The sequence below is a fragment of the Synchytrium microbalum genome (genome assembly GCF_006535985.1).
Source record: "Synchytrium microbalum strain JEL517 chromosome Unknown SmJEL517_scf0037, whole genome shotgun sequence".
Classification (NCBI taxonomy): Eukaryota; Fungi; Chytridiomycota; class Chytridiomycetes; order Synchytriales; family Synchytriaceae; genus Synchytrium; species Synchytrium microbalum.
In genome coordinates, this window is record NW_022158386.1 from 179,619 (window position 1) to 207,431 (window position 27,813).

A 27,813-nucleotide genomic window follows, 5' to 3' on the forward strand; every position below is an offset into this window, starting at 1 on the left:
GCAAGAGAACGTTATGAGGAAGGCACAACAAGCCGCATTTGGCAGTTTGGTTACTTTCACGGTCGTCATTTCCGGATGCTGGCTTCCATGTAAGTCTTGTTTGCTTTGGGTGTCGTTACTGACTAAATAAATCCTTCATTCAGTGGTCGTCGAGCTGGTTTACGAGCTCCTTACTGGCATACCAGGTATGGATTTCATAAACATGGACAAAACCACCTCTCACAGCCCTTCCTTAAAATGCATAGTGCCTGATTGGATTGGTGCATTAATCCTATGCTGTGCAGTGGCATCCGTACCTCTACTATCCATTGTAGCCATAGGAACTGACAGGAGGCTACGAGGCGCATGGATGAAATTTTACTTCCCTAGCTACGCTCATCTTTCACGGAGCACTTCTACTACGTTCGAGGCAAGCAAGTTTTCAAAGACGACTGTTAATGCCACTCCTGCGGATCATGACGAGAGAGCTCTGGTACTGAAGCGGATAAACTCTAATGTGGTGGATCTGGTTGAGAGTGAGAATTCATGATAGTCGTTGAAGCTGGCCTCTGGTTTCCCGATCCAACAACCTAATACAAGATCACTTAATATTATTGTACACGCGCGTCAGGTTTGAAAGTGTTCGAGATTATAATATGTAGCGATTATAATTACAAGAAACGGGTTTTGATGGCAATGCCAAAAGTTCCTCGTAAAATCGCAGTAGTGTTGGAAAAAATTATTGGGAGAGGTACTTTGGAGAGGACGAAGAGAATCTAAGATATTTGAGACGAAAGATAAATAGTATCAAACATTGCAATCCACTCTTGATCAGTCAGTGAGTGAGAACTTACAGGTACCTGATGCAAACTGACTTTGCGTCGTTGCGTCATTAAATTAGTTGAAACGCACTAAACGCACTGAACTGGCTCAACTTTGATGGAAGGGCTGCATAAAGAGGCGTCCGATTCATGTCGAGAACTATTCTACGATACGTCACGGACACCTCGTGCTAGCATTGGTTCTTTCTTTGGACCAAACTTCACAGCATTGTTGGATGATGAAAATTTCATAATCCAAGCGTTTGCCGATGGACGACCGTTAGTGAAGGTCAATATTAGAATGAGCTGCAATGGAAATATTTCTCCATCACAGTAGCCGGGCTTATTTTGGGAATATTGGGACAATTGAGCATTGTGATTGTCATCTTCGCTAAACAGAGAGAGTTTTTCACAGGGATGCAAGATTGAAGCTTAGCACTCATCAGTCCAATTGTCAGTGAAACTGGATGAGTCTTGTTTCTTGTACTTTTGCATTCCACGAACCTCCCTCTCTTTGTTAATAGGACTTTAGACCTTATATAAGATATTTCCACGGAATTTTTTTGTGTTGATCAGCTTGTAGACAATTGGATCAGTTGAAAAAAGCGGCACACGGTCAGACCTTTAAAATGAAATATCAAGTTTTATTGATTCATTGTCGCACACAGCGAAACAATTACCATTCTCAACAATCACTCAGATTACAAATATGCCAGCCGTCAAGACTGTACCCCAGAACGAATTTTAATTCATCTTGGGAGATGGTTTTGGAGAACCCTTCACGTTTGGCGAAGCTTTTACATTTGGCGACGCAATTGGTGAAGCCTTTGGTGAAGCCTTCATATTGTTTGATGGCATGGGAGATGCTTTTGCCTTGTTCGACGGAATGGGTAAAGCTGCCTTGTTATTCAAAGGTGACGGAGTAGGGGATGGAGATGGAGACATCAATGGCCCATATCCGTTGTAATATACTGATGGAGTCGGGGATGCCATTCCGTTTCCGTTCCCGAATGGCACGGCGTCTGGGTCGTCCATTATGTTGGCACATGCAAGCCTAGTCTGTTTAACGGGAACAAAAGTGGATATCAAACTCCTGGATCTGCTAACGTATGGCAATACGTGAGTTCAAGGATTCCTTACCTTGGCAGCATCGTTCTTGTGAATAACAACAGAAAGTCCTCGAATATCGTTGAGGCCGAAGGTGTGATCCTAAAGGAAGGAGTCGAAGCGTGAGCTACAAAACGGCGATTTGAGACTTTAAAGTCAACGTACAATTCCAGTCTTGGATCCGGCGTTTGACATCATTCCAAACTTGCCAGCAAGATTACCGGTTGCGCAATTCGTCAAGAAGGTGGCGTCGTCTTCAGTACAGACTACAGCGGCCTCATCGATACCGAGCTTGTTGAAGTGACCTACACAAATGAGAAAGACAGATCAGATTGAGCACTTTCACCAGAATCAAAGATCAAAGCTTACCACCAGCAGTAGCACAATCATTGTTACTAACAGCCGAAGCATGAATGTGCCAAGCAAACATGTTTGAAGCGTCAAGTCCATTCAATCCTGAGTTGGAAACAGTGATGGTGATGTTAGATAAGAGACTCTGATCAATACTCACCCGCTACTATCGTGAGCCTTACCTGTAACGGCAGCCTTGATACGAGTTGTTGTCCCCTTGTCACCGGATGCTTGGAACATAACACTACCACCAATGCCATTCATTCCATTGAATGTGGCTACCATTCTAGCAACAGTTTAGCATCGAGTGTGATTGTTAGTACGAAATGATTTGAAATTCATTTAGGCCTTTCAAATTCGAAAAACAGGACAGCGAAGTAGCATAGGCAAAGTTGATGTCATCGAACCGTGATGGCAAGATTCATATAACTATAGACTGCGATTCATATAGAAAAGCTAGATAACAGCAATCTGACTACTTACTGGGCAAATGCGTCTCCGAAAAGAGCCATCGTGAAGAGTGTAACTGACAGATTCATGTCTGTAATGTGTCTGAAGTAAGGGATTGTCCACGTATGCAAGTGATGTAGAGTTCACTCAAAGTTACTACTGAGTTTGGATTCTTTGAAGAAAAATTTGTGGAGTGATTGCATCGTGGTTTACCAATGTCCACAACATCTCACTTGAGAATTTTACATGAAGAGAGTGGCCAACCTTAGCCCTTTGCGACACATAAGTTCCTATGTTTTGATGGTCCGTGGTCGCTGGTAACTCTTGCTTTCTCGATTTGAAAATGCGTCTTTTGTAGGCAACACCACGATTCTGAATACCGAGAACGTAATAAAACTCCCAGTCCGAACAGCTAATCTATGCAAGGAAAACATGATGCTTCAGCTTTAAGCTACCGATCGATACGAAGTTTGGCTCAGAATAGTCTCCACAAAGTTTCATCGGACGTGAAGCAACAATAGCCTTTCAACACTTTAACACTCAAAACCACCAGAATCGAAATTTTCAAAACTCTAAGTCTATTGATATTCTATGATGCGCACAGGGAAATATTACATAAGGCACATCCCACAAAGATTAATTTACAACCCAAACGATTACACACAGATTGCCGTCTTTAAATCAATGTGACAGACTAGAGCCTTCTTCTATTCCTTTTCGGCATTAGAGAAGCTTTCACTTGTTAAGTCACAGGTGAAGACTTTGATGATTCCTTTACCTTCATCGAAGGCGTCGGCCAGGGGTTAACATTCTTTAATGGCATGGGAAAAGCTTTCACATGGTTTGAAGGAATAGGTAATGCAGCCCTGTTGTTGCCAGAAGACGGAGTAGTCCCCGTTAGAAGGGTATGGAGACCTCTTGGGTTGATATCCATTATTATTCATGGATGGAGTTGGAGATGCTAGAGCTTTAAAGTTTGGGCTTGCTGCTCGTCCATTTCCGAATGATGGTGACGGTTTTGGACTACCGAACGCTGGAGATAGATTTGTGTCTCCGTTTCCGAATGGCACGGCGGTTGGCTCGTCCATAATGTTGGCACAGGCGAGCCTGGCCTATTAGAATGAGAAAAAAGGAGTGAGCCCATGTTAAAAATACTGGAAAAGTTGCAATGCGATGAATTTATACCTTGGCTGTATCAGTTTTGTGAATAAAGACTGACAATCCTCGGATGTCGTTCAGCCCGAAAGTGTGATCCTAAAAGAGCGACTAGGCGTGAACAAATTTTTTTTCTTGAGTCCAAAGCAAATTGAAATTTTCAAAGTCAACGTACAATTCCCGTCTTGGATCCGGCGTTTGACATCATCCCAAATTTGCCTGCAAGATTACCGGTTGCGTAGTTCGTCACGAAGGTGGCAGCATCCTCAGTACAGACTACAGCGTCCTCATCGATACCAAGCTTGCTGAAGTGACCTAATCAGAAAGAAAAAGAGTCAGATCCTGCAGTTGGCGAATTGATCTCAAATGAAACGTTGCACTAAGGGATCAAGCCTTACCACCAGCAGTAGCACAATCATTTATTTATAACGGCAGAGGCATGAATGTGCCAGGCAAACATGGTTGAGGCGTCAAGCCCATTCAATCCTGAGTGGAAAACAATGATGGCGATGTTAGAGAACAGACATTGACAAATACTGGTCCAATTTCGTTTTGAGACATACATGTTACAGCAGCTTTGATACGAGTAGTAGTTCCCTTGTCTGCAGATGCTTGGAACAGGATACCACCAATGCCGTTCATTCCGTTGAACGTGGCGACCAGTCTAATGAGATTTGGAATCGAAGGGAGTTGTAAGCTAAACCAAAGTTGAGATTCATTTCATACAATGCAAGTTCGAAAACGGCATGGTGGAACGATGTTGGCAATCGAACACATTTGATGGAATCCAGACAGCAGTTATGTCAAGATCCAAATCACCATGAATATCAGCTACATTCAACAGCAAAGAAAGAGAATTTGCAACTTGCTGGGCGAGTCCAGCTTCAAAGAGAGACATCGCAAAGAGCATCAAAACGCCTGCAACAAAACACAACGTTTTCGACCTGCTTCATATCAATACTTCAGACCTGTTTCGAGAAGCTTCTATATTCAAGCAAAGTCACAGAACTATAACACACAGACTTCTTTACAGGAATCTCCATCACACAGACAACAAACCGAAACTATGTATATCCAACTCCAGACCTCTCACAAGTACCTGCCTCGTTTTACCTTGGGTGTTGGCTTAGCATTGCCATTGCCATTATTGGCAGCAGCTGGCTTTTGTGCAGCTGGCGATGCCTTGACAGCAGCAGTTTTTTTGGCAGCAGGCGATGCCTTCACATTCTGAGCAGCTTCAGATGCCTTCACATTAGCATTCTGTTTTGGTGCAGGAGATGCTGCAGCTTTATTATTCTGAGCTGCAGGAGATGCCTTAGCACCATTTTGAGCTTTGGCTCCAGCATTCGGATTTGGTGACGTAGCAGTACCTTTAGCAGTTCCGTTCTTGGCACCACCATTGTTTACAGCCGTTGCATTCTTTCCTGCAGCTGTTTGACCAGGGTTTCCAGTTATAGTACCACATGCCAATCGAGTCTATACGGAAAAAAGATGGAAATCAGTGTTGCTTTGAACGATTGCTGAACCGGGAGTGTGTATTTACTTTGGCAGTATCATCCGTATGAACAACAACAGATCGTCCAACCAGATCTTGCAAAGTAAAAGTATGGTCGATGCCAGACTTTGAGCCAGCTTGTGACAGAGCTCCGAATTTACCAGCCATGTTACCAGTTACACAGTTGGTTGCAAATTGAGCTGGGTCTTCGGTACAAGTTGTTCCTGTCTCGGCAACATTTAAAAGATTCAAGTGACCTGATGAGAGAAGGGGGAATGATCAGACATGCGTTTGCATGCAGTCCCCAAAGAAACATCAATAGTCAAGCATCGTGTTGTCGAATCTTCAAAAAGACCACAATCCAAACAGAATGGGCACGCAGGAACTTTGAGAACTTACCACCAGCACTGGCACAATCAGTACCGGAGATTGCATTCACATGTATATGCCAAGGATAGATATTATTTATATCCAATCCTTGTAATCCTAGTATATTACGAAAATCACGTAGCTGGGTGAGACGGTGTAGACCAAAATTTGCAATGAAATGACCATGTGGATGAAAAACATACCAGTAACTTGAGCGAGAATCTGGACGGCATTATTTCCAGAAGCAGTAAACTTGACTGATCCTCCGACGCCTTTTCCGCCAACGTTGAGTGATGCGACCATTCTGGAAACAGTGAAGTCATGAGTTTGCAACAATCACGATACAAAGACACGGAACTTCAGAGGTGAATTGAGCATTTACGTACTGAGACATGACGGGCACGCTCAAAACGGAAGATACCAAAGAAGCAATTAAAACTTTCATGGTATAATGTAGATTCCGTGTTTGGATCCACAAAGTGAGATGGTTGATGAGTGATGATGAAAACGAGTGCTTGAGTAATAGCGACGAGTTGAGTGTATGTATGCGAGTATATCACCCAGTAAAAAAGAGGAAAGTTCCTTGTTTCGTTCTTGTCTTGTTGCTGCAGATGTTGGTGAGATGATGACAGTAGCGATAGTACCATTTACACCGCGTAATCCATTCAGTAACGCGATTTCTTGGGAATAAATAAGGGATTTAAAGTAAAAACTGGCTGACTTTCGTGTCAAGTCGTAGCGTTTTCTGCCTTTCTACTAATTTGAAAATAGAAAACTGATCAAGTCCGTTATAGTCAAGTACTCTATTCCTGATGAGAGCGCATGAGTTTACGTGATTTGACCTTGATCTAGACTCAACGCTGCTCTTTAGTGTCTCTGTTACGCGTAGAGGCAGTTTGCGTCGGGACTCAACTGCAAAAAATTTACGTGTCGAGCTACAAACGCACAAATTTAACCAAACATGATCGGAAAAATTGTAAAGAAGATATGACGAACACTTTCCAAATGTGATAAAGTGTAAAAACCAAACATACGGATCAGCTTCCCATACAGCAAATAATTCACCATTGCTTTTTGGCAGAGGCAGCAGTAGGTGCGTCAGCTGCGTTTGTTCCAGTAGGTATCGGCGAAGTTTGTACTACAGCCCTGTTGGTGCTGCCTGGTGGTAGGGTTACGTTGGATTTGAGAGCAGACGAGCATTTTGTCCCTGTTTGGAGTAGCCCTAGACTTCTGACCAAGCTTACCAATGAATTTAGCCAGCAACTGCAGCATAAGCACATGCAGTACCAGTTATATTACTTCAAGAGTTGTGAGATGAGCACGTCCCTGAATTTTTGTAAAGTGTGTGGTGTCCAGAGCTTTGCCTAAGTTCACCGTAGAGAATGTAACACAAAAAGCTCGGTTCAAGTTAAATGATACACCAGACGTACCGCAAGAGTATCAGTTTCAGGCTTTGTAGAAGACTTGCAAAACTTTGAAACTTGAATGGCGAGAAACAAAAAAGCTAGTCAAAGAATCAGCCTATTCTGAAGTGATTTTGGTAGTGGACGGAAACACACATCATGTCTGCGTTCTACTGTGCATCTTATAGCAGGATCGTCAGGAACGGTGGTACAAATTGCAGCTTCTGCGTTGATGCCCAGTTTTGTGCAAATGAACTAGTTGTGACGAAAGAACCATAAGAAAACGAAACAATTCATTGTCTGGACCTTCTTCACCCCCAGCAGCACACCAATCCCCACTAGCGACAGCGTTAGCATGAATTAGACAGGGGTAGATACCAGCATCCAAATTTTTCAAACCTGTTCAAATAAAGTTGAAAGTAGGCTAACGGAATCGACCGGCTTTGTTTCGCGACGAGGTTTCCCAAGTCTCGACCAGTGGCAGCGATACCAACTTGAACTACATTTTCAGCAATATAGACAGAGACCCTTCCTAGAAAGCCATGTTATCTAGAGTGAATATTGGTGGACTCTGGGCAACCATTGTAGTTCATTTTCAAAATAAATGCAAAGAAGCTTACCTACCGCATCAAGTCTTTTCCATTCAAAACGAGCTATAAGCCAGTATTGCACTTTGAATGTCTGTGAACCAGCGTCCCAAGTATATTCACATGACACCAAACGGCATCTAAATACATTAACATGGTCTTCTAACCGTGAAGGGTGGAGTTACAAAACTGTTGCGCGTCCACTTTGATTAGTGACATCGTGGCATGCAAAGTCTCGAAATACTGTGGTGGTTTACAGCGGGAATTGACCATCAAGAAGACGAGATTTGATGGGTAAACGGTCTAAAGGAGTAGTCTGGATGATGGAGCTTCAGCAAAAAAAATCAGCAAAATATACGAGTTCAACGCAATGTTTGCCAATTTGTTTGAATCAAGCAAACGGACTGATGCAGCTCACAGCCAAGCACAATTTTCTTCAACAAATAAACGCGATTTCCTACCCGTGATCTATATGAAAAGACCCTGAGAATGTTGCACCACAATAACAACGATAACACAGAGTCCAAACATCGATAATGCATGAACGAGGACAACTAATCTTACGTGTACTAGGCTTCGGTGCGCTCTCCTTGAGTGCCTTATTGGCCTTGAATGCCATTCTTTCATCGAGCTCCAAGCAAAAGCCTCCTTTAAAACCAACATCCAACGTTAAACCAGAGTATGATTTCAAGAGAGCTGTGAATGCTTTGGCTAGTGTCGTAAGATGCGAGACAGGTATGTTTTGTATCTGTTTTTTGAACGTGTTTCTCTTATTCGTTTGTGTCATCAAATCACACTGGCTCGTGCAAATGTCGTGTAATGCAAACGGAATTGTGTCGACAATTCATGACCATATTCATTGATATTGTCATATCGCATATCGTTGCTGTATTTCTTGCACATTATCAAAGAGTTGCATCCTAGCTGTAACAACCTCACCATCCTAGTATCACACCCACATCCAACTCTCGTCGCTTCCGAATACCTAAAACTCCACAAAATCCTCCTCGACACATTCCCAAAAGTGCACGCCTTCCTAAACCGTGAAATCATTAACGACTACTCGCTACTCTACACATGGAAGGGAACGGATCCATCGCTCAAACCCATGATGTTTATGGCGCATCTAGATGTTGTTCCTTGTGAGGAGAAGAGTCTGCATCTATGGGATGTACCGCCGTTCAAGGCGGACGTCAAGGAAGGGTACTTGTATGGAAGAGGCACGTTAGATGTCAAGAATATGTGTATTGCGGAATTGGAGGCTGTTGAGGCGTTGCTTGCTTGTGGTTTTAGACCAAAGAGGAGTGTTATCCTGGCGTATGGGCATGATGAGGAGATTGGCGGGGTTGATGGCGCTGGGCATATTGCTCGTGTAAGTTGTTTACATTCGTAACACGTCAAAGTCCCTTTTTTTCGTTTCTGATGACCGCTATTCTCAAATCTCACTTAGCATCTGATGTCAAGGGGAGTCGAAGTGGAGTTTATTGTTGATGAAGGACTGACTGTGATTGATGATCTTCCTGGAATGGGTGATCAGGATGTTGGTGAGGTTTCATATGGGTACAATCGCGATATCCATTTTTGGAGCAAAATGCCTAACACTGTTTTTCTAGCCCTTATTGGGGTTTCTGAGCGAGGATATGGAAACTACAAAATCACAGCCAAAGCAGCTGGTGGACATTCATGTACGTTTCCTTTCAATTCAATCACAAAACTACTGTAGCTACAACAGACAAAAACCCAAAGACTATACCAGTATGTGCGAGTAACACCACTCAAACACATTCAATAGCAATGCCACCAAAGAAAACCGCCATATTCGACCTCGCAGAAGCTCTAGCTCGTGTATACCATTCCAAGCCTCCCGCCTCACTACGCATATCACCAATGAATGAATTCTTGGCATACTTGATCCCTGAAATGCCTAGTGTATTTTCTCGTCTTGTATTCTCGAACTTGTGGTTGTTTGAACCACTCTTGTTACGAATTGTCGAGTATGCCCCACCAAGTATTATTGCAATGGTCAGGACGACTATTGCTGCTACGATGATTCATGCTGGTATTAAGGATGTAAGTACGAACGTTGTCGAATTGGGCGCGACTTGGATTCCAAGTCTTTATCCCTGCCACTTCGTCTAATTTTTGTTGATCATCACCTCAAAGCCCTTCCTCACCATTTTCTCTCATTACCAACAGAATGTATTGCCTGAATTCGCAACAGCCACATTAAACGCCAGAATATATCCTGGTAGTACAGTTGAGCACATCCATGACCACATCCAAAGTGCAGTAGGCAGTGACTTGAGTGTTGAAGTGAATCAAGGAGAGAATCCAGCTCCTTTAAGCTCGACTGAAACAAAAGCCTTCCGACTAGTCGAAGGTACCGCCAGACATGTGTTTTCTGAGGGAGGAAAACGTAAAGTGATTGTTTCTCCTGGTTTGATGATTGGTGAGTGTAATTTGATTGCGTCTTTGCAAACAAAAAAAGGCAACATTATCCGAGCGCATGAAGAATTGTACTTCTTTTCTGTGCTTTTCTATATAGACTAACTCTTCCCAACCACATCCAGGCGGAACGGACTGCAAACACTATTACTCAATGACGCAAAACATCTTCCGCTTCAACCCAGTAAAAATAGCTCTTGCCGACGCGGCACGAATCCACGGAGTCAATGAGCGTATCAAAGTGTCTGAGTTTGAGCTGCAGATTCAGTTCTTTGGGAATTTGATATTGAATGGCAATGATTCTGCCTTGTTGTGAGCATCATGCATTTAGCAGATACTACTGTAAACCCTGTTTCATTTTTAAGTTGTCTAAGATTTGTATTTTTTGGGAGGGAGAAAGAAGAAGAAGACTCATATACTTTGTACACTTCGATTATGATGCGAGATAGTGGTGAAGAGAGAGTGGGATGTGGTGTGTGTGTTTTATTCTGATCCCCAAGAGCGTTCCGGCTATGTATTTAGATTGAGTGGCAGATGTGAGAAAGATGGAGGGGTAGAATACGTTGGTGTTGCTGGTATCCCTTTACGCCAAGTTCTTCAATCAACACCACAATTCCAACAAGGCATACCTTTATGATGGGATTCATTTGAGCCATAAAAGTTATAACCCACCTAGTGTTCAAGAATAGAGACGTTAAGCAACACATTCAGGCACCTGTGTCCAATATCATGACAAAATGATGTAGAATGGATTCAGCGATTTACATGAGCCAACAACAAACTAGAGTCATGACCAGAGCAGTTCGATGTACTCTATAGGAGAAACAATGTGAGTAAATTGTGCAAGACTACTTAATACAAACAAACAACACACTATCTCACTCACACTTGTTCCTGTGATTTTGGAATAAAGTACAATCCAGCAGCAGCTATGGATCCTATAAAGAGCATCGAAACCAGAATGGTTATGCCGTCGTTGACTGCCATCGTGTACGCGGGACTGGCTGTCTATCTAGTATACTATCTCTGTTGCTGGTTGAATGCTTCGAAGGATTGTCAATTTGACGGATGGACAGCGATGAAGGGACGTGATCCGATAAGCAGCTGATGAAGTTAAAATATTAATGCACGAGAATGTGTATTTTCGAGACGTGTTTCATCAAAGGATTGCTCGCTTTATCCCTTCACTCAAAAGTACTTAAAATCCAAACACCAGAGAACCAAGATGGCAACAGGATGCAAGATATGTAAAGAGGATTTCCACGGTCCACATGTCGTGGCCAACGATTTCGAATACCATAACGACTGCTTCCTGTAAGTGCATTGCTATCAGTTGCTTGACCTATTGGTGTTTTCTTTGGCTGTCGATTTGGAAGAATTGATCTGAACTGATCTAGTATGATCATCATTGTATTCATTGTATTTGACATATAACATACTCGATCTATTCACATCCGACAATTCTAACAACCTACACCTCATCGCATCACAGATGCCAACAATGTCTCCGCCCATTCGCAAACGGGGTCTACTTTGAAGCCGAAGGACGTCTCCTCTGTGGCGACGACTATGCAGTGCTGTTTGGATCGCGCTGTGGTCGATGCGGTGAAATTATCACAGACAAGGCAATCAATGCCCTGGACATGAAATGGCATCCTGAACATTTCATATGTCAGTCGTGTGGGAAGTCGTTGGCTGGATTGAATTTCTTGAAGAAGAATGGCAAGCCTGTTTGTAAGGATTGTTATGCAAAGTTGAGGGCTAGAGGTATGTGTCTGATTGGTGTTGAAGAATGTGTTGGTGGTCATTGATTCTTGAGTGATCTCTCTTCATGCATACTCACCACACGCATGTTCAACCTATACTCATTCATACTCATCATTCTATGCAGAGGCTGAAATACAAGACTTGTGTGAACGATGCAAGAAGCCAATCACCGGTGCTCCTCTCATCTTGAAAGGACAACGGTTCCACGCTCACCACTTTTCATGTGCTCAATGTAAACAAGAGCTATCCACAAAATGCAAAGAACATGAAGGGAAACTGTATTGCGCGACTTGTTTCGATGGGTTGAGTAGTAAGATGTGTAATGCTTGTCGTGGGCCTATATATGGAAGGAGTATTACTGCATTTGGGAAACAGTTTCATCCTGAGGTATGTGTTATTGTATATCTTGTGTAGACCGAAACAGAGTTGTACGATTGTGGTTACAAGAGTGTATAAAAGAGGAACCTTTGGGGCTTTTTCTCGTCGTCAGTTTGCCAACTGACACCAAAAAAGCTAATACTACCTCGCTTTCTTGCAATAGCACTTTGTATGCTCCAAGTGTGAACGACCGTTTGCTTCTAGCCAGTATTGGGAATATGGTAACAAGCCATATTGTGAGGTACATTATCATGAAGTCATGGGTGCCTTTTGCGGATTATGTCGTGAAGCCGGTGCTGGTCGATGTAAGCATGATGTGAATTCTAGATATGATTGAATGAGATCAAGACACACGAAAAGAGATAGCCACAGATGCGCTTGTAGTTGCCTTGATGATGTTGCTTGTTTGTGAACCTAATACTTGACAAATGATCTAATCCTTCTGTTCATTATCTGTAGTGGTGGAAGCACTAGGACGTAAATGGTGTGAAAATCACTTGTTATGCATGGGATGTCATGTGAATTTGGCTTCTGGTAAAGTCAAGTTTGTGGAATGGGATACCAAACCGTTCTGTAAGAGGTGTTTTGAAAAGCTACCTTCGGATGTCAAGAAGAATGTCGTGAATTGTAAGTATCATAATTGTGATTTAACAGAAGCAATTGGTTGCTTTTGGTCCAGCTGTCGCATGCTGATTTTTTGCTTCTCGTAGACGCTGATAATGAACGTAAAGTTGAACAGTGAGCACGACTTGTGTACAGTTTGTAAAAGTGTAAAAACGTGATATATAAATATAGAAGTAGAAGGTATGCGTCGTTGATGTTCATTTGCTCTCCTTCACTCTATTCTCCTGTTCAAACACGCCTCACACATACCGCACCAATAAACCACAAATATGGCAGACAAGGTCAAAATCGCCTCAGGATTCCTACTGGACTCGCCTCCAGGAGAAGTCAATGATGTATTCAATGGTATGGAATTTAGCTAGGAACAAGTTCTTGCTGTAATCGCTCGTAAACATGAGTTGACACTTCTTGCAACTTGTCACAGATATACGGACATTGGTGGCCGACGACGCATCATTACAAAAGGGAATAGGATCTGCATTCGAACAATACAATACCGAACAATATACTACTGTCTCTGTTCCTGGCATTGACCATCCTGTATGTGTTGTGACATTTGGAAATCTTGGTGGAATTTAGGTATTCTGTCGTTGACGCACTACTGTCTATTGGTATTACAGGTGATTATATCTGTACATGCACAAGTATCTCCTGGCGTATACCAAGACCCTCGATCAGGCCACTCGTTTACTTTTGATCATGTTCGAAGGGCAAGTTGTTGACTGATTTTCGAAGAGTACCTCAAAGGCATCAGGATCTGACTTTCCTTTTATATTGTAATAGACGGTAGAAGGCGTCACGAAAGAATCTCATGACGGAAACCCTCACAGGTAATAAAAATGGTGCTGAAACAAATTACGCCAAAATAAACTGGGACCTGAGTCGCTAGCATTGACAATATAGGATTGCCATGGATGACGCAATCCAACAATACGTATCACAACACTACCCGGAAGGTGCCTCGGCCGTGTACCTCGTCAACAATACGCTGCATATCGTTATCGTTGATTCAAAGTACAATGCCAACAATTTCTGGTAAGATGCTTCCATATTATCAGACTTCATGTGCTCTTTTTGGGTGTCAGCTACTAACTTTTTTGTATGATGTAGGAACGGAAGATGGCGCTCATACTATACGATTCCAGTTACAGGTGGTGACTTGAAGGGTACCGTGAAACTACAAGTACATTATTATGAAGATGGGAATGTGCAATTGAATACGAGTAAGGATGTTACTGGTGTTGTGGGGGCTGCTAGCGTGAGTATCTTATCATTTGATTTGAGGTTTTTTTTTGGCTGGCGTGGTGTTGAAAGAGATGGAGACAGTGCATGCAGATGGAGGGGTAGTTGTGGATAAAGATATCGTCACAGAGATACAGTTGCAAGGAAGAGAATTTTATGATACTCCTTTCAAAAGGGGTTTCATGGTGGATTAACAACTGGCCAGTCAGACAAAAAAAACGACTATGCACTGCAAGGATGTCACTAAACCAAAGTATTAATTCTCATCTTGTCATCCTTTCAATTATGTAGGACGCATCAACATTGGCATCATCCACCATCAAACAAATCCTGAAAATCGAAAACGACTTTCAAACATACTTGAATGAAAGTTATGCTCAGTTATCAGACAATACTTTCAAGGCTTTACGTCGTGCTCTACCTGTCACGCGTAATCGTATTGACTGGTACGAGTGAAGCTGCTGTAGTGGTCACTTTTTTGTGGTGTTGACGAATGTTGTTTTTTTGAAATAGGAATGCAATTGGAAGTTATCGTATTGGATCAGAGATTACTGCGTCTGCTGGTGGTGCCAAATAAGTTAGAGACATGAGGAGACAGAGAGAGACGAGAGATATTTGTAGTTAGTTTTTTTCTTTTGTGTTGGTAGAAGAGGCACAAAATACCACATGCTGTTGAAAGAGGAATTTGGGGTTTGGCGGTTGTTCAAATTGCTTTCTTTGGATGTTAGAGAGTGTTGAAATTGGAGCTATTGATGAAATGGCTGTCATGGAAGAATCAAATCTCTTTTCCCTCGACCCTCCAGGCTAACTAGGCCTATGCAGACGGTTGGATGATTGATTCAGATAGTCTTGCTATATGTTATAATTCTTTATAATGTTATAATTCAAGTCCAACTGGAATGCGTCGAGGAAACTGGGACTTTTTTTTACTACTCAGAATCTGATAGTTGAAGTAGTGTACGATGCACTGACACTATGATGTGGTCAATCTCAATCGGAAACGCTTCGGTGATGTTTCGAGGTTTGTAGTGCCATCATTCCATACGAAAGGTGCAATTTCCAAACGAGGGGGCCATCTTACAAACGGAGGTATTCCAAGGTAGATCTGATTTGATAAGGACCTAGTGGTGTAGTCGCTGGTGGCGGAAGAATGCATGGTCTTGAGCCCATTGATCAAACGTCCTGTCGGATTTTTTTGGGCTCGGAAATTACACCAACACCCTCATCCGCTAAACGTCTGACTCGTTTGAAGAGAATCAATATTGTCTCATCATCGGCACCATCGGCACCAAAGAATGTGCAATTTAATGGTGTTGCAGGATATGGAATGAATTGATGTGTGATCCCCTTTTCGTCAAAACAAGTTAGCTTTCGTAGTCGATATGGGTGGCACTATTTTGACAGTTGGTACAAGCATTTATGTCAGTCAAAGATGAGCTGCAGATGATCAAGATGTGCGTCCAAAACTGACATGATGGCCTGCTCGATATTTGCACACTTTTTGTTTGCTCCCAAGTTTGCGTTTAGGAATATTCCACCTGAATGAACACGTACAAGACTTCTTAGAAGTGCTGGGGACCTGTTTGTGCATTGTGGTTCGAAATGGCTGCTATGCACTCTGTGGTAAAGGTACTCTAAGCTTGAGTATTGCAATTGTCAGCGAAAAAAATAATCTGGTGTACCTGTCGAATATCTAGATCAAGACTTTGGAATCTGATTCTGCCGTCACTAGACTCGATACTGCTCTTGTGTGTTGTACCACTTGCCCATGTTTTCCGAAAGCGCTAGAACGATCCATCTATAGATATCATAAATTATAAAATGCAGTTAGCCTCAAACCGCCTCAAACCGGTCTCTAAACACGACTTCCTCACGAAATTGATCACTCCTCGAATTTCACTCAACTTTGCAACCGACGCAAACGAGGCTTATAGCTTAAACACATCATAAAGGACCTTGGAATATCGTCGAACATTATCATACCTTTGAGTTCTTGGAGATTGGGTCTTTTCTGTGGTAAATTTGTGTAAGGAGATCCCTCTTTCCTTCCTCCATGACTTGACAGTTTCTCAAGAGCCAACTCCACGTGGCGAGGTAGCGCAGAAGAGACATACTAAGAAATATAACTTAATGAAATATAACTTAATTTCAATCTTATTTTGGTCATCTGGTGGTACTCCGAGGCTCCGAAGGTCTCTGTACAACGCGTTTTCGAATGAAAGTCACGCAGCACAGAAATTTCCAACACTCTCGCCAGGACGGACAAGCATCGCTTCAAATGTGTCCATACACCTGCGCTGCAAGCTTTCGAATCATTCTCTTCGCTGCCTCTCTCTCATCACCAACCCTGTGTATACCTCAAAAAAAAGGGCAACCTGTGTGTCGTCGTGATTTTCATTCTGTTTTATCCGAAACATGCGATGATACAAATCTTTAAATAATAAGGAAGAAGGAGGCATTGAGTGTTTGGTCATAGCTCCATTCCTTGAGCTTCATCTTCCGAAAACGATCCAACTGAACTCATATCTTCTTCGGAATCACTATCATCTGTTGCTGCATCAGCTGCTTCCTTGGTCGCGTATTTCGCCACGTAATCTGGTGTATAAAGATGGTCGAATTCAGCATGGTTGTTCATATTATATCAGTACTTATGCGTTTTTTTACCTCGAACTTTCTGTTCATATGACGTTGGTTCCCTCATCAACAAGGCAGCAGCTTCACCATTCAAAGGGTCGGTAGGGTTGGGATACCTTAAGAGTTGTGGAAGGAAGACCTCAAAGATGTTGATCATGTCTTGGAAGAAGGTGTGTGTAAGTTAACATACGTCAGATTATCATGGTCTCTTTTGCATACCAAACATTGGACTCCACGTCTGATTGATGACATCCAAGCAAACAGATCCTGATCTATGTATCAAATGACAGTAAGTACTGTGAAAGGTGTGAGCAACGGGGAAGCGGGACTTACAATTCATCAATGTTGGGATGAAAGATCTTGTTCATAAAACCAATAGAGGGTGACTTGTATGGATACTGATCAGGCAATTCAACATGCACCTTCCATATTCCAGTAGCAAATGGTGCTGCAAAGGTATCAAAGACGGCAAATATGTAAGTGTCGGTCCAGTTTGAGTTTCTGATCACAATGTCATACTGTCTTTTGGGCCATGGAATCGGACATAGAATTCTGTATGCGAAAAAAGAGTGAGACACTTATTACGGAATGATAGAAATATAAGTGATTCTCTCCTTTACCTTGCATATTGTCATTCACCAAAGTCACTTCATAGTCACTCATTAGTCTAATGTGTGTGTGAGGTGAGTATCTCAAATACGCGAATATTCTTTCAGTAAGATCTTTAACGTTCTCTTTCTTAGCAAGCCAAACATACAGTTTCATGACATCAGTCTCTATTCGACGGCGGGGAGACGACACTGAATTTCAACAAAAAGGGGGTTAATGATATGTGCATTAGGTATCCCGAAAGGTTTGACCGCGGTGAGAGGCAAGCGTGAATAATATAAGGGATAAATACTCACTGATGATGATCTAGTCTTCTTGCTGATTCTGCGGATTTAATGTTTCAAGAGAAATCCAAAAGTTGGATGTCCTTCACAAACAACTGATAAGGTTTGTGCAGTGAGGAAGACAATAGTTATGGTGTTGCGAGTGCCAGAGTCTGTTTATCAGGATGATTATTTGCTCTCCTTCTTATCAAGGTGTGTTGCGATGTGGGCGCTTTCCTCGTGACTGAAATGTCGTGTGAATTGTTTGGAGGGTGCACTCGTTCGTGTTGTTGTCAGAGAAGAACGTGAACAACGTGACAAGGTTAGAAGGAGGAATGTCTTAGTACGACTGTTACGCGTCTTATTTTAGGATGCAATTGTATGATTTGATAAATTAGGGGGACAGCTATACAGAAACACGTTATATATATCACACACATGTAGTCACAAAGGTAGCAACACTGCCAGATGTCTCATAGTAGGACGTCCATGAGGGCAATTCTATAAAAGGTATGAATGGTGTTGTTGGAATGCCTGCGCAAAAAAGGCGTGCAAAATGTGTCGGCATACACACCCAAGGTTGATCCATGTCTCCCATATGTGCCACAATCTGTATCCAATGATCAGCAAGTCTTCTCCCAATTCAACATTTAATACAACATCACATACCTTGATCATTCGACTCCTCTCCAACGCCATTCCAATCATCACTGATTTGCGACATGCTTTTGACGCAATCAAAGAATCTATACGAGACGGACGAATAGCATCGTGTCCAGCACCGGATTCACACAGTTTGTGCACAAGTTCTTCAACATCTATTGAAAACAAAAAAAATGATTCATGAATGGCTAATCGATGCATGCCCACAATCAACTATCTTACCAGATGCTCCCAACAATACATTCTTAGCAAATGGACATGACACCAGTTTCAAACGGTGCATAGATGGAGCCGCCTCATCCACTTCAATATCAAACCCGTTGCGTCTGTACAGAAAAAAGATGCATCACGATTAGAATGCCGCACGACGAGGGCCAGTCAGACTTCACCAACGTGAACATACTTGAAGAGATCAAGATTATCCATGACAATCAGTTCTTGTTGCACAGTGAATGATAAAGATTGAGGCCTATAAGAAGATGTTTAGTCAGACTTTTCTTCCGATTGTATGGTCGACTTCTGCAGAGACAAAACGCACAAGAAGAGTTTTTGTCCTTCAAGTCTCAGATTACGTTTCAAATCCTCATAATTGAACTTCTCATCGGTAGCATGTTGATCTAACAAGTCATTTGTTGTGTTAAAACGATTTGCCAACAGATGTCAACAGACAGAAATAAATGGGGTAAAAAATCATATGACAGCATCAGTCCAGATGCCAATGTTTAGCGTCTTCTTCTTACTCAGTTAGATGTCGGTAAACTCACCAATAATAAACAAATCATCCTCCAATCTAGCAATGATAAATCCCAAATTAAACTGTCCCAAAATTTCCATCTTTTTGAAATCATCCTTGGTTATAAACTTGTTGAATTCATCTTCGGCCTGCTCCTTCTCCTCAGCAGATATACCCGTCTCAAACTTTTTCAGCGGAAGTTGAGACTCTGATACTTTAGACGATGTCGATGCTGGTGGTTGACGTAATATCTTTTCACGATAGAAACGACTCATATTGGATGATATTCGATCTCGTATACCAGTTGGTGTATACGAGATTGTGACATCCTCATATAATGATTCCAAGATGGCTGCATCTTGTTGAATGCTAGTGCCATCTGCATCAGTCCTTGGTTGCGTCACAGGTGTCACGACACTAATACTAGTTTTCTTCACACTTTCTATTCTTGATAAGGATGATGGCGTCGACAGGATCGACTTTTTGACTGCATTGATGGTTTTACTAGAAGGTATGATTGACGGTGGTGGTTTTCGGAGAGTTGGCATCATCCCTCGTTTTACTGGTGAGCTCTTCTTGCTACGACTACTAGAAGAGGCCTTGGTGATTTGAGAGAGTTTCATACTGCTTGAGGGTGTAATAGGTGGTATAGGTATCGAGGTTTTGCTAGATGCGGAGGGAATGGTAGCCCCCTCATCATCGTCGTCGTCACCAATTTCAATAACCATATCCTCACCATTACTATATGATTGTTGTAGAGCATCATCGACTTCTTGCTCATCATCATCAAGGCCTGCAGTAGTATCTTGTGAAGATGTCGTTTCTTCTTCCTCGTTAATATCTTCCTCATCCTCCTCTTGCTGTTGCTCTTCCGCTTCTTCATCGTCGTCTCGCTTTCGTTTACCGCCCTCATCAGAGACTTCCTTGGGCGATATACTTGCAATTGACAATTTGGGCTGAATGAGTAGGCTGCCTCTCAGAGGTTCCATTATCGACGAAAGTTTAGTCTAATACAGCACACACGAAAAAAACTTTATGTTAATGTATATGTCTGTGGAACTAAGTTCATGCTCGTAAACGTTGAGCTTACCTTGAATAATTCAAGTATGGCATCCTCATGATGAAATAATATGGTACGTTTATCAGGAGTCAGATTGACATCATACGTATCTGCGTCAACCAAGGTCGAACGTGAGAAAAATACAGCACAAGCGGCGGGATAAGCTGTCCAGCCTTACCCGGACTCAACGTCACATTAACAAACACAATGGGTAGCTGGTTACTGTTGTATGATCTGTACACCTCATTCAATGCTTTCGTGAACTAAGCAGAATTGTCATGAGATTAAGAAAGCGAGAAAATTTGCGCTTCAGCAAAAAAGCCTTAAAAAATTTGAGGATACCGACCTTGACGGAATCAAAGGGTCTCTTATTCACGAAGAAGAATTGTCGATCAGAAGTATTTCGACCACATCCAAAGGAAGGTTTTGACATGTATCCTTGTACATGAATTGGTCTATAAGTAACAGTAGAGACTACATGTGAGTTCCGACAGTATGGATGCTGGACAAAAGGAACCATGGAAATGGCGCTGAAACGTACATCTCACTCTCAGTATCAGGATGATCAATATCAAACTGAAATGACATCAAAGAAGGCAATATCTTGCTTCCGTAAATGGACGAGATATTAGTCTTCATATCGGTATTCCCACTTGTTGCGAAAACCATTGTCTTGTCTCTATACCAACATGTGAGATACAAAACGCGGCCTGAATACGTAATGGATGATCTGCATACCCCTTTCCAGTTCCATTCCAACAAGACAATCTGACTCCAGTTGATATCACAGCATATCCATATAAAACATCCAAACATTTGGAGTACTCTCGTTTGATGTTCTTTTTGAATTCTCGATATCTGACTGGTAGAGATTCGAAAAGGTGGGATACATATACGGATGTTCCTAATGTTTACGATAATACTCAATTCAACCCTGAAAACGACTGAATGAACGCAAAAAAAGGCACCGTACTTCTCGCAATTACCTTTTTCACGAGGCATTCTTTCTCGCTTCTTGACAGCACCATGAGAATCCAGTTCCAGTTTTACCGCAGCAGGAGCCATCTCGCGAGTTGCCGTTGTAATCGTGACTGTGGCGATTGAACATAACGAGCTCAGAGCTTCTCCACGAAACCCGTAAGTTCCCAATTGAGATACGTCATCGAAATCATTGATTTTTGATGTATAATGTTTCAACGCTGTTGTTGATGAGGAGAGGTTGGAGTTAGACGTGGTCCATGTGTTCATACTTCTGTTTTCATGGAGGGTTTTTCGGCATACCGACAGAATCATGATTTTCCGGATCTATACCATGTCCATTGTCTAATTCAAATAACAAAATAAGAACATTAGATCTTGATCGGATCGTGCTCCAACAACAGTAGCTGCAAACACACCAATTACTTCAAATCCCTCGACTCCCGAGTCCTTTAGTCTGATTTCAATGGTAGTAGAGCCTGCATCCAGACTATTTTCCACCAATTCCTAATAATAAATAACATGTATCAAGACTCGCAATTCAGAATGATCAAATGTTGCAGCAATCCGCAGTCCAAACATTCAAACCAAGCAGCTCTTACTTTGATTGCAGTCGCCAGATCCAAAATCACTTGACCAGAACAGATCCGATGGACAGCTGACTTGTCCAGAGCTTTGATCTTCATTACTGCTGTCATGTTTTCGTGGAAAGACGGAAACCGTGAATTTTCAAATGTTAACGGCTTGACATGCACTGAAGCTGAGGCCTGATGTGGGCGACTGATGTGGGTCTGACGCGTCTGGAATCATAATACGCGTCGCTACTAGCAGATCTGCACATCAATGCACGAAAGTTTCTTGCATACTAGCAGCATGCCATAAACGTTTTGTCTAGTCTAGTTTCCATGAGTTTAATCCTTCTGACCCAGAACCCTTTCGTCGTAATAGAGCCTGCATCTAAGCTATTATCACCCAATTCCAAATATGAATAATGTGATAACTACGTGTCAGCCTTACAATTCACGGATCCAACTTCTCCAATTCCGCAAATATCACCGAGAGCGCAAGGCTTTTCTTACTTTGATTGCTGGCTTCAAAATCCAGTCATCACTTGCGAAATCAGATCTGATGTCTACCTGACCTGGCGAGAGTCTTCCATCGTCCCTGTTTTCTCCTCTTTGAACTCGAATTTAGACTGGTGGACGCAAACAATAAAAGAACAACAAACAACACATTTCACGCGTCTGTACTCTATATACACGCATAGCTTTGAGCACAATCACGCCTGACAGACGGTTCCGAGAGTCGATTTTTTGTCAGCACTCACGCTTTTATTGATGTTTTGAAATTGACTGTAAGCTATGGAACTACTTTATATGATTGTGCAATTCTTTTTTTTCATATCACTCCCTCCTTTCTGATCTAATCTTGAAGGTTGTATTCACGACCCTATCAAAACAAATGCATGAGCATCAAGCCCCAGCAAAAACAACCCCCTGCTATTCAAGCGTTGAATACGTACATGCAACATAGCCTTAATAATTCCAACTCGAATACAGAAATCTCCAAAATGCTCATTAGGATTTCGTTCAAGTGAATATCTCTTGAACATGGGTGCGAGTTCCTTGACAATGTTTTCTTCATCCACGTTTTCCTTGTACAAGCGAGATAGACGCTCGCCGGTGAAACCACCTCCCAAGTACATGTTGTATGTGCCAGGTGCTATGCGAAAGTGTTACGTTTGGTTAAAACGCAAGCACAAAAAAACCCCTGTCAGGCCAATTCGATTCATGTATTGCATACCTTTTCCAATAAACCCAATCTCTGCAATCTGAGGTCTAGCACATCCATTAGGACATCCTGTCATCCGAATAGTAATCTCATCATGTCTCAACCCGACTTTATTCAACGATTCCTCCAAAAGCGTAACCAAATCAGGCAAGTATCGTTCACTTTCAGCCATGGCCAATCCACAAGTCGGTAGCGCGACACAAGCCATCGAGTTGAGTCGAAGACCACTTAACGTCTCATTACCAATCTTGTATTTATGCAAGAGGGCTTCAATAGCTGGTCGTTCGGCTTCAGGGATGTTTGCAATCATGAGGTTTTGGTTGGGTGTTAGACGGAAGTCTCCTTTATGGATTTGAGCTATTTCCATGAGTGCAGTTTTGAGGAGATAGTCGGGTGTGTCTTTGATACGCCCGTTGCTGACAAAGAAGGTGTAGTGCCATGTACGATTTAGACCTTGGTTCCAGCCATATCGATCACCGTTCGAGGTGAATTTGTATGGTCGAGCAGGCTGTAGTTTCCATCCGAGACGTTCCTCGACTTGGGATCTAAACCAGTCAAGGCCACGATCTTCAATCGTATACTTTAATCTTGCATGTTTACGGTTGACTCGGTCTCCATAATCTCGTTGTACAGTCACGGTTTCAACACCAACGGCTATAACCTGATCTACAGTCACAAAGCCCATGACTTCTCCCAACCTTGGGAAGGTCTTCTTGGCTCCATGCGTCATACCCATTCCACCACCAACTGATACATTGAATCCTACTAATTTACCATCTTCGACTATAGCGATATATCCTAAATCGTGTGCAAATACATCTACATCGTTGCTGGGTGGTATGGCGACGGCAGTCTTGAATTTACGTGGGAGGTATAGTTTGCCGTATATGGGTTCTTCGTCCGCGCTACCTGCTACCATCTTCTTGTCTAGCCAGATTTCGTGGTAGGCGCTGGTACGAGGAGTCAGATGGTCACTGAATTCTTTACAGATTTCAAAGACTTCCTTGTGGACTTCGGATAAGAAGGGGTTTGGATTACACATAACGTTACGGTTTACATCACCACATGCTGCAACGGTATCTAGAAAGGAATTAAAATAGAATTTGTAAGTAATCACGTAAATATAATGATTTTTTTGGAACAAAACGCGATGTTCAATAGTTTTCAGAAGGCCAAAAAAGGACTAGATCTGGACCAAGCATGTCATCCGTCTGAACTCATTCTCGCGCAACCGCGTCCCACCAAAAACAGAAACACTACATCAAACTGACACTCACCCATCAGAGCCTGATTAATATCCTTGATACTCTGCTTCAAATTTCTCTTTATAATACCATGAAACTGAATAGCCTGTCTCGTCGTAATCCTGACAGTACCATTGGCATGTTGATCCCCTACATTATTCAATGCAATCCATTGTTGCGGTGTAGCAATACCACCAGGAACCCGTACTCGCACCATGAATGAGAATGCCTTCTCCAATCCTTGGCGAGCGCGTTCATCACGGATGTCACGATCGTCTTGTTGATATATACCGTGGAATTTGGTTAGGACTGTATCGTTTTCGGATAGTGCTCCTGTGGTGGTGTCTAATAGTCCCTCTGCGAGGGTACCACGTAAGAAGTTGGATGCTTCTTTGACGACTTCAGGATGTATCACGACAGATTCTACATTTACTTCCATTTCACCTACACCTAAGTATTCCCATAATGATGGTGCGAATGCATTATATCCAGTCATGAGACCATCTGGATCTTGATCATCCGAGATTCCAATCTTTGCAAATGGAGTGAATCCCAAGGTTGCTAGTTTGTTATCTAGATCTTTACCAGACTTGGCAAAGTAGTGTGCGTCTTCTGGTAGTGGCCAATAATGAGAATCACCTAATGCCATGACTGCATAACTGATGGCCTTGAAATCTATTTCGGCAGGTGGTGATGACAAGGACTTCCAGAATTCACGGGCGTTACCAGGGAATTCTCCTTGACCAGCAGTAGATACCACAAACAAGACATTCGGGTGGGCCGGCAAGTCTTCAAGACTCATGCTATCCATTGGCATCATACGAGGACGTAATCCACGTTGTTTGGCTTCAGCATTTATACGTTTAGCGAGGCGTTCAGCATTACCACCATCAGATCCAAACAAGATTAATAATGGTTTGAGATTCAGGCCGTTGAGTAGCTGAGCATACGAGTCAGCAACTTTACGTTCAGCCATTGTCTTGAATTCCGATTCAGCAGATCCAGTATACAAGCCACCAATTTCTGGATGAGATTTCAAAACCATTGCGAAATGGTTTTCTCGTTCCAAGAATGATTTTAATTCGGCCTTTACTTTATCGGAATCTAGACTAAACGGATTTTCTTGGTTGACTGGATTCCATCTATAGAGTGGCCAGTATCCTGAATCTACAGCCAGTTTGGTTTCCTTGATGACTTTGAGTGGCGCACTCATAGCAGACGGTGGAGTGGTGGTCAATATAGATGTGACTCGAGGTGAGTACGCTACGATTATAGATGGACCTGGGTATGCATCAGCTTCTTGGAAGGCTCGCAGCGTTTGAGCATAGGACGAGTGTACAGCGACAGAAGCCACAAATACACCTCCATAATTCATGGCATATAATCCTATATCTTTTTTACGCAAGTCGAGTTGCATTTCACTCTTCTTGTCACTGTATGGTTGGGTATCTACCACCAACATATTGATTTTCTCCTTCGAAGCAATAACATGATGCACTCCACTGTTTCCTATATCGACAGCAAGAGAATCACCGCCTACCAACCAATAAGATGGCTTGGCAAACAAGTGATGTAATTTATACACTTCGCTATTTTTGTCTAGTAATGCAATGACTGCATCACCAGCCTCTCGACTTTTGGCTGCATCATCACGAGTTTCCAACCATTTAGACAAGACAGTCTTTAATGCTGGGCTGGTGCTTCCTTGCTGAATCAAGTTGGTGACGAGCTGGACTAGCTGATGACGTTGCTGAATCATGACAAGCTGACTACCAAATCCGAATTCAGCATTCTTGACACCGACATCCTTGGCACCAGTCACATTAGTCATTACGAGACGATTATTAAATATAGAGTGTAGCATCTTGATATATGGACCTTCACCTTCCAACTTCGTATCGACTTCTTCCTGATGAATGCCATTTACAAGACCATTTACATGCTCGTGGCTTTGTAATGTGAATGGACCGAGGTTTCCAGATGTGACTTCACTAGCTAGGGATTTGATGACGTTTGGGGTATATTGTATGGTGCCTGATACTCGTGCTTCACGGACAATGGGTTGAGGGACACGAGCATGGCCTTCTTCACTTTGGAAGGAGCTAGCTACATCTAAAAATAATGGTCCCCAACCAGTATGCAGACCGTGTGTTGGTTCAATGACGGCGATATGGGTAACGGTGGATGGAAGTGCGTTTAAAAAGTGGGTTGTAGACCATGGTCGGTACCAACGTACACGTATAGCACCTGTTTTAGGAGTGGTTGTGATTGCTGATTCGATATCCTGCGATGCAGTTCCTAAATACACTAGGACGGTTGTTGCATCTGATGGACCTGTGTATTCAAACAGGGAATAAGATCGAGGAGCAAAGACACTGCCATTAAGTTCCTTTATAGTGGTTTCGATGGTTTTTAGGAGACTGGCTTGATCTATGGTGGCTGATGGTGATGGTCGTAAATACAAGTTGGTATCTGCTGTTGCTTTGACAGCGGCTGCTGATCCAGTAGCGTTGCTATCATCTGTACTACTAGCGCTGCTGCTACTTACAGCAGCTGATGCACTACTACTGATATCGTTGGTCAACCCAACAAGCTTTTCAAAACTTATTGGCGAGACTGGAATCTGCTTGTTTCCCAACTTTCCATCATAGAAATGAAGGACCGGTAATGACGCCTTTGTAGCAATAGCATGAGCCAATACAGATACATCTAGGGCCTCCTGTTGTCCAGCAGAAGCAACCATCATCCATCCAGTTTGTCTTATAGCAAATACACCTGATGCATCACCCTTTGATATAGAAGCATGCAATACATGTGGCTGGGCATCAGCTACCAGCTTGTACAGTATTGGAATGATGCTTGTGAGCGATTCAGACGAGGTATATGTTGCAGCTGGCAGGTCGCTACTACTTGGTGTTGGTGACAATACCAATGCTTGTTGTAGAGTAGCAGCCAAATCGAATACAGAGGTGACTAGTACACGACCTGGTTGTTTTGCAGCATTGGCATCTTTGCGTGTGGCCCATTGTTTCAACAAGTCGACCAAACTTGAATTGCTGTCTGCGACAATGTTGAGTTTGCTCAAGCTGTAGCCTATATAGCCAATAGCCGTCTCGGTATCGAAGGACTGCATGATCTGAAAAGAAGAAAGTTGAGTTAGTTTAGTGATCTTTAATGGGCGGTTTGAGTGTCTGAAGGCATCCAAGATTCAATGTCACTCAAGCTTACTTTTCGTTGCCTCTGGCCAGATGAGACTGTAGCAAGCAGGCGAAACTGTCCAAACGAGTTCTACGATTACGCTTCTCTTCAGTTCCCTTGTCTCTCTATTACTGTGGAGCTTGGAACAGAAAAGAGTCAGCTGCAAAAAAAATCACACAATTCCTTCAACGGCAATTGTCATCAGCGGGAGATTTTTTCTAGTAGATACACGGTCGCAGGCAGAATATTTGTAAAATTGACGCGTATTTGCAGCCTGTGGGCTACTGGAACTGCCAAGAACAGGACCAAAACGACGTCGTCATTCTCCTGTTGGTAACATGGAGGTCGAAAAACACACCTGCAAGCTACAGGAGACCGCATTTATTGGTAGTCAATTTCGAGTACGTCCTCGTAGAATACATGAACGCGACGAGACTTCTAAGCGATCTCTTAAGGGACTGGTCTCG

The 27,813-nt window shown here is 42.7% G+C and overlaps 7 protein-coding genes across 7 annotated transcripts; 2 read left to right on the top strand and 5 right to left on the bottom strand.

Moving 5' to 3' along the window:
* Positions 1 to 1,544: 1,544 nt before the first annotated feature.
* On the bottom strand, positions 1,545 to 2,543 carry SmJEL517_g04869 (uncharacterized protein; the record flags this gene model as incomplete). Its single annotated transcript, XM_031170797.1, has 5 exons — positions 1,545 to 1,859; positions 1,941 to 2,009; positions 2,073 to 2,212; positions 2,277 to 2,363; positions 2,441 to 2,543. 5 exons carry the CDS (start codon positions 2,541 to 2,543, stop codon positions 1,545 to 1,547), a joined length of 714 nt encoding a protein of 237 aa, XP_031023259.1.
* An 872-nt stretch (positions 2,544 to 3,415) lies between these two features.
* SmJEL517_g04870 (uncharacterized protein) lies at positions 3,416 to 6,172 on the bottom strand (the record flags this gene model as incomplete). The annotated part of the gene is made up of 10 exons (XM_031170798.1): positions 3,416 to 3,486; positions 3,547 to 3,820; positions 3,894 to 3,962; positions 4,039 to 4,178; positions 4,427 to 4,527; positions 4,963 to 5,339; positions 5,407 to 5,615; positions 5,758 to 5,844; positions 5,931 to 6,031; positions 6,114 to 6,172. 10 exons carry the CDS (start codon positions 6,170 to 6,172, stop codon positions 3,416 to 3,418), a joined length of 1,488 nt encoding a protein of 495 aa, XP_031023233.1.
* A 4,473-nt stretch (positions 6,173 to 10,645) lies between these two features.
* SmJEL517_g04871 (uncharacterized protein) lies at positions 10,646 to 11,149 on the bottom strand (the record flags this gene model as incomplete). The annotated part of the gene is made up of 4 exons (XM_031170799.1): positions 10,646 to 10,672; positions 10,792 to 10,834; positions 10,928 to 10,975; positions 11,049 to 11,149. The coding sequence occupies 4 exons, from the start codon at positions 11,147 to 11,149 to the stop codon at positions 10,646 to 10,648; spliced, it is 219 nt and encodes a 72-aa protein (XP_031023234.1).
* A 238-nt stretch (positions 11,150 to 11,387) lies between these two features.
* Positions 11,388 to 13,049, top strand: SmJEL517_g04872 (uncharacterized protein; the record flags this gene model as incomplete). The annotated part of the gene is made up of 6 exons (XM_031170800.1): positions 11,388 to 11,476; positions 11,655 to 11,929; positions 12,054 to 12,316; positions 12,471 to 12,612; positions 12,767 to 12,934; positions 13,018 to 13,049. 6 exons carry the CDS (start codon positions 11,388 to 11,390, stop codon positions 13,047 to 13,049), a joined length of 969 nt encoding a protein of 322 aa, XP_031023231.1.
* A 151-nt stretch (positions 13,050 to 13,200) lies between these two features.
* SmJEL517_g04873 (uncharacterized protein) lies at positions 13,201 to 14,750 on the top strand (the record flags this gene model as incomplete). Its single annotated transcript, XM_031170801.1, has 8 exons — positions 13,201 to 13,276; positions 13,356 to 13,471; positions 13,552 to 13,632; positions 13,715 to 13,761; positions 13,835 to 13,966; positions 14,042 to 14,189; positions 14,465 to 14,619; positions 14,687 to 14,750. The coding sequence occupies 8 exons, from the start codon at positions 13,201 to 13,203 to the stop codon at positions 14,748 to 14,750; spliced, it is 819 nt and encodes a 272-aa protein (XP_031023232.1).
* A 1,893-nt stretch (positions 14,751 to 16,643) lies between these two features.
* On the bottom strand, positions 16,644 to 21,811 carry SmJEL517_g04874 (uncharacterized protein; the record flags this gene model as incomplete). Its single annotated transcript, XM_031170802.1, has 22 exons — positions 16,644 to 16,768; positions 16,838 to 16,966; positions 17,027 to 17,079; positions 17,141 to 17,255; positions 17,327 to 17,359; positions 17,428 to 17,474; positions 17,565 to 17,607; positions 18,250 to 18,289; positions 18,349 to 18,497; positions 18,565 to 18,668; positions 18,746 to 18,811; positions 18,881 to 18,959; positions 19,107 to 20,082; positions 20,166 to 20,245; positions 20,314 to 20,398; positions 20,482 to 20,590; positions 20,677 to 20,814; positions 20,874 to 21,039; positions 21,122 to 21,334; positions 21,417 to 21,458; positions 21,533 to 21,620; positions 21,716 to 21,811. The coding sequence occupies 22 exons, from the start codon at positions 21,809 to 21,811 to the stop codon at positions 16,644 to 16,646; spliced, it is 2,976 nt and encodes a 991-aa protein (XP_031023229.1).
* Positions 21,812 to 22,535: 724 nt separating this feature from the next.
* Positions 22,536 to 27,281, bottom strand: SmJEL517_g04875 (assimilatory sulfite reductase (NADPH); the record flags this gene model as incomplete). Its single annotated transcript, XM_031170803.1, has 4 exons — positions 22,536 to 22,562; positions 22,636 to 22,835; positions 22,917 to 23,984; positions 24,182 to 27,281. The coding sequence occupies 4 exons, from the start codon at positions 27,279 to 27,281 to the stop codon at positions 22,536 to 22,538; spliced, it is 4,395 nt and encodes a 1,464-aa protein (XP_031023230.1).
* Positions 27,282 to 27,813: the final 532 nt, after the last annotated feature.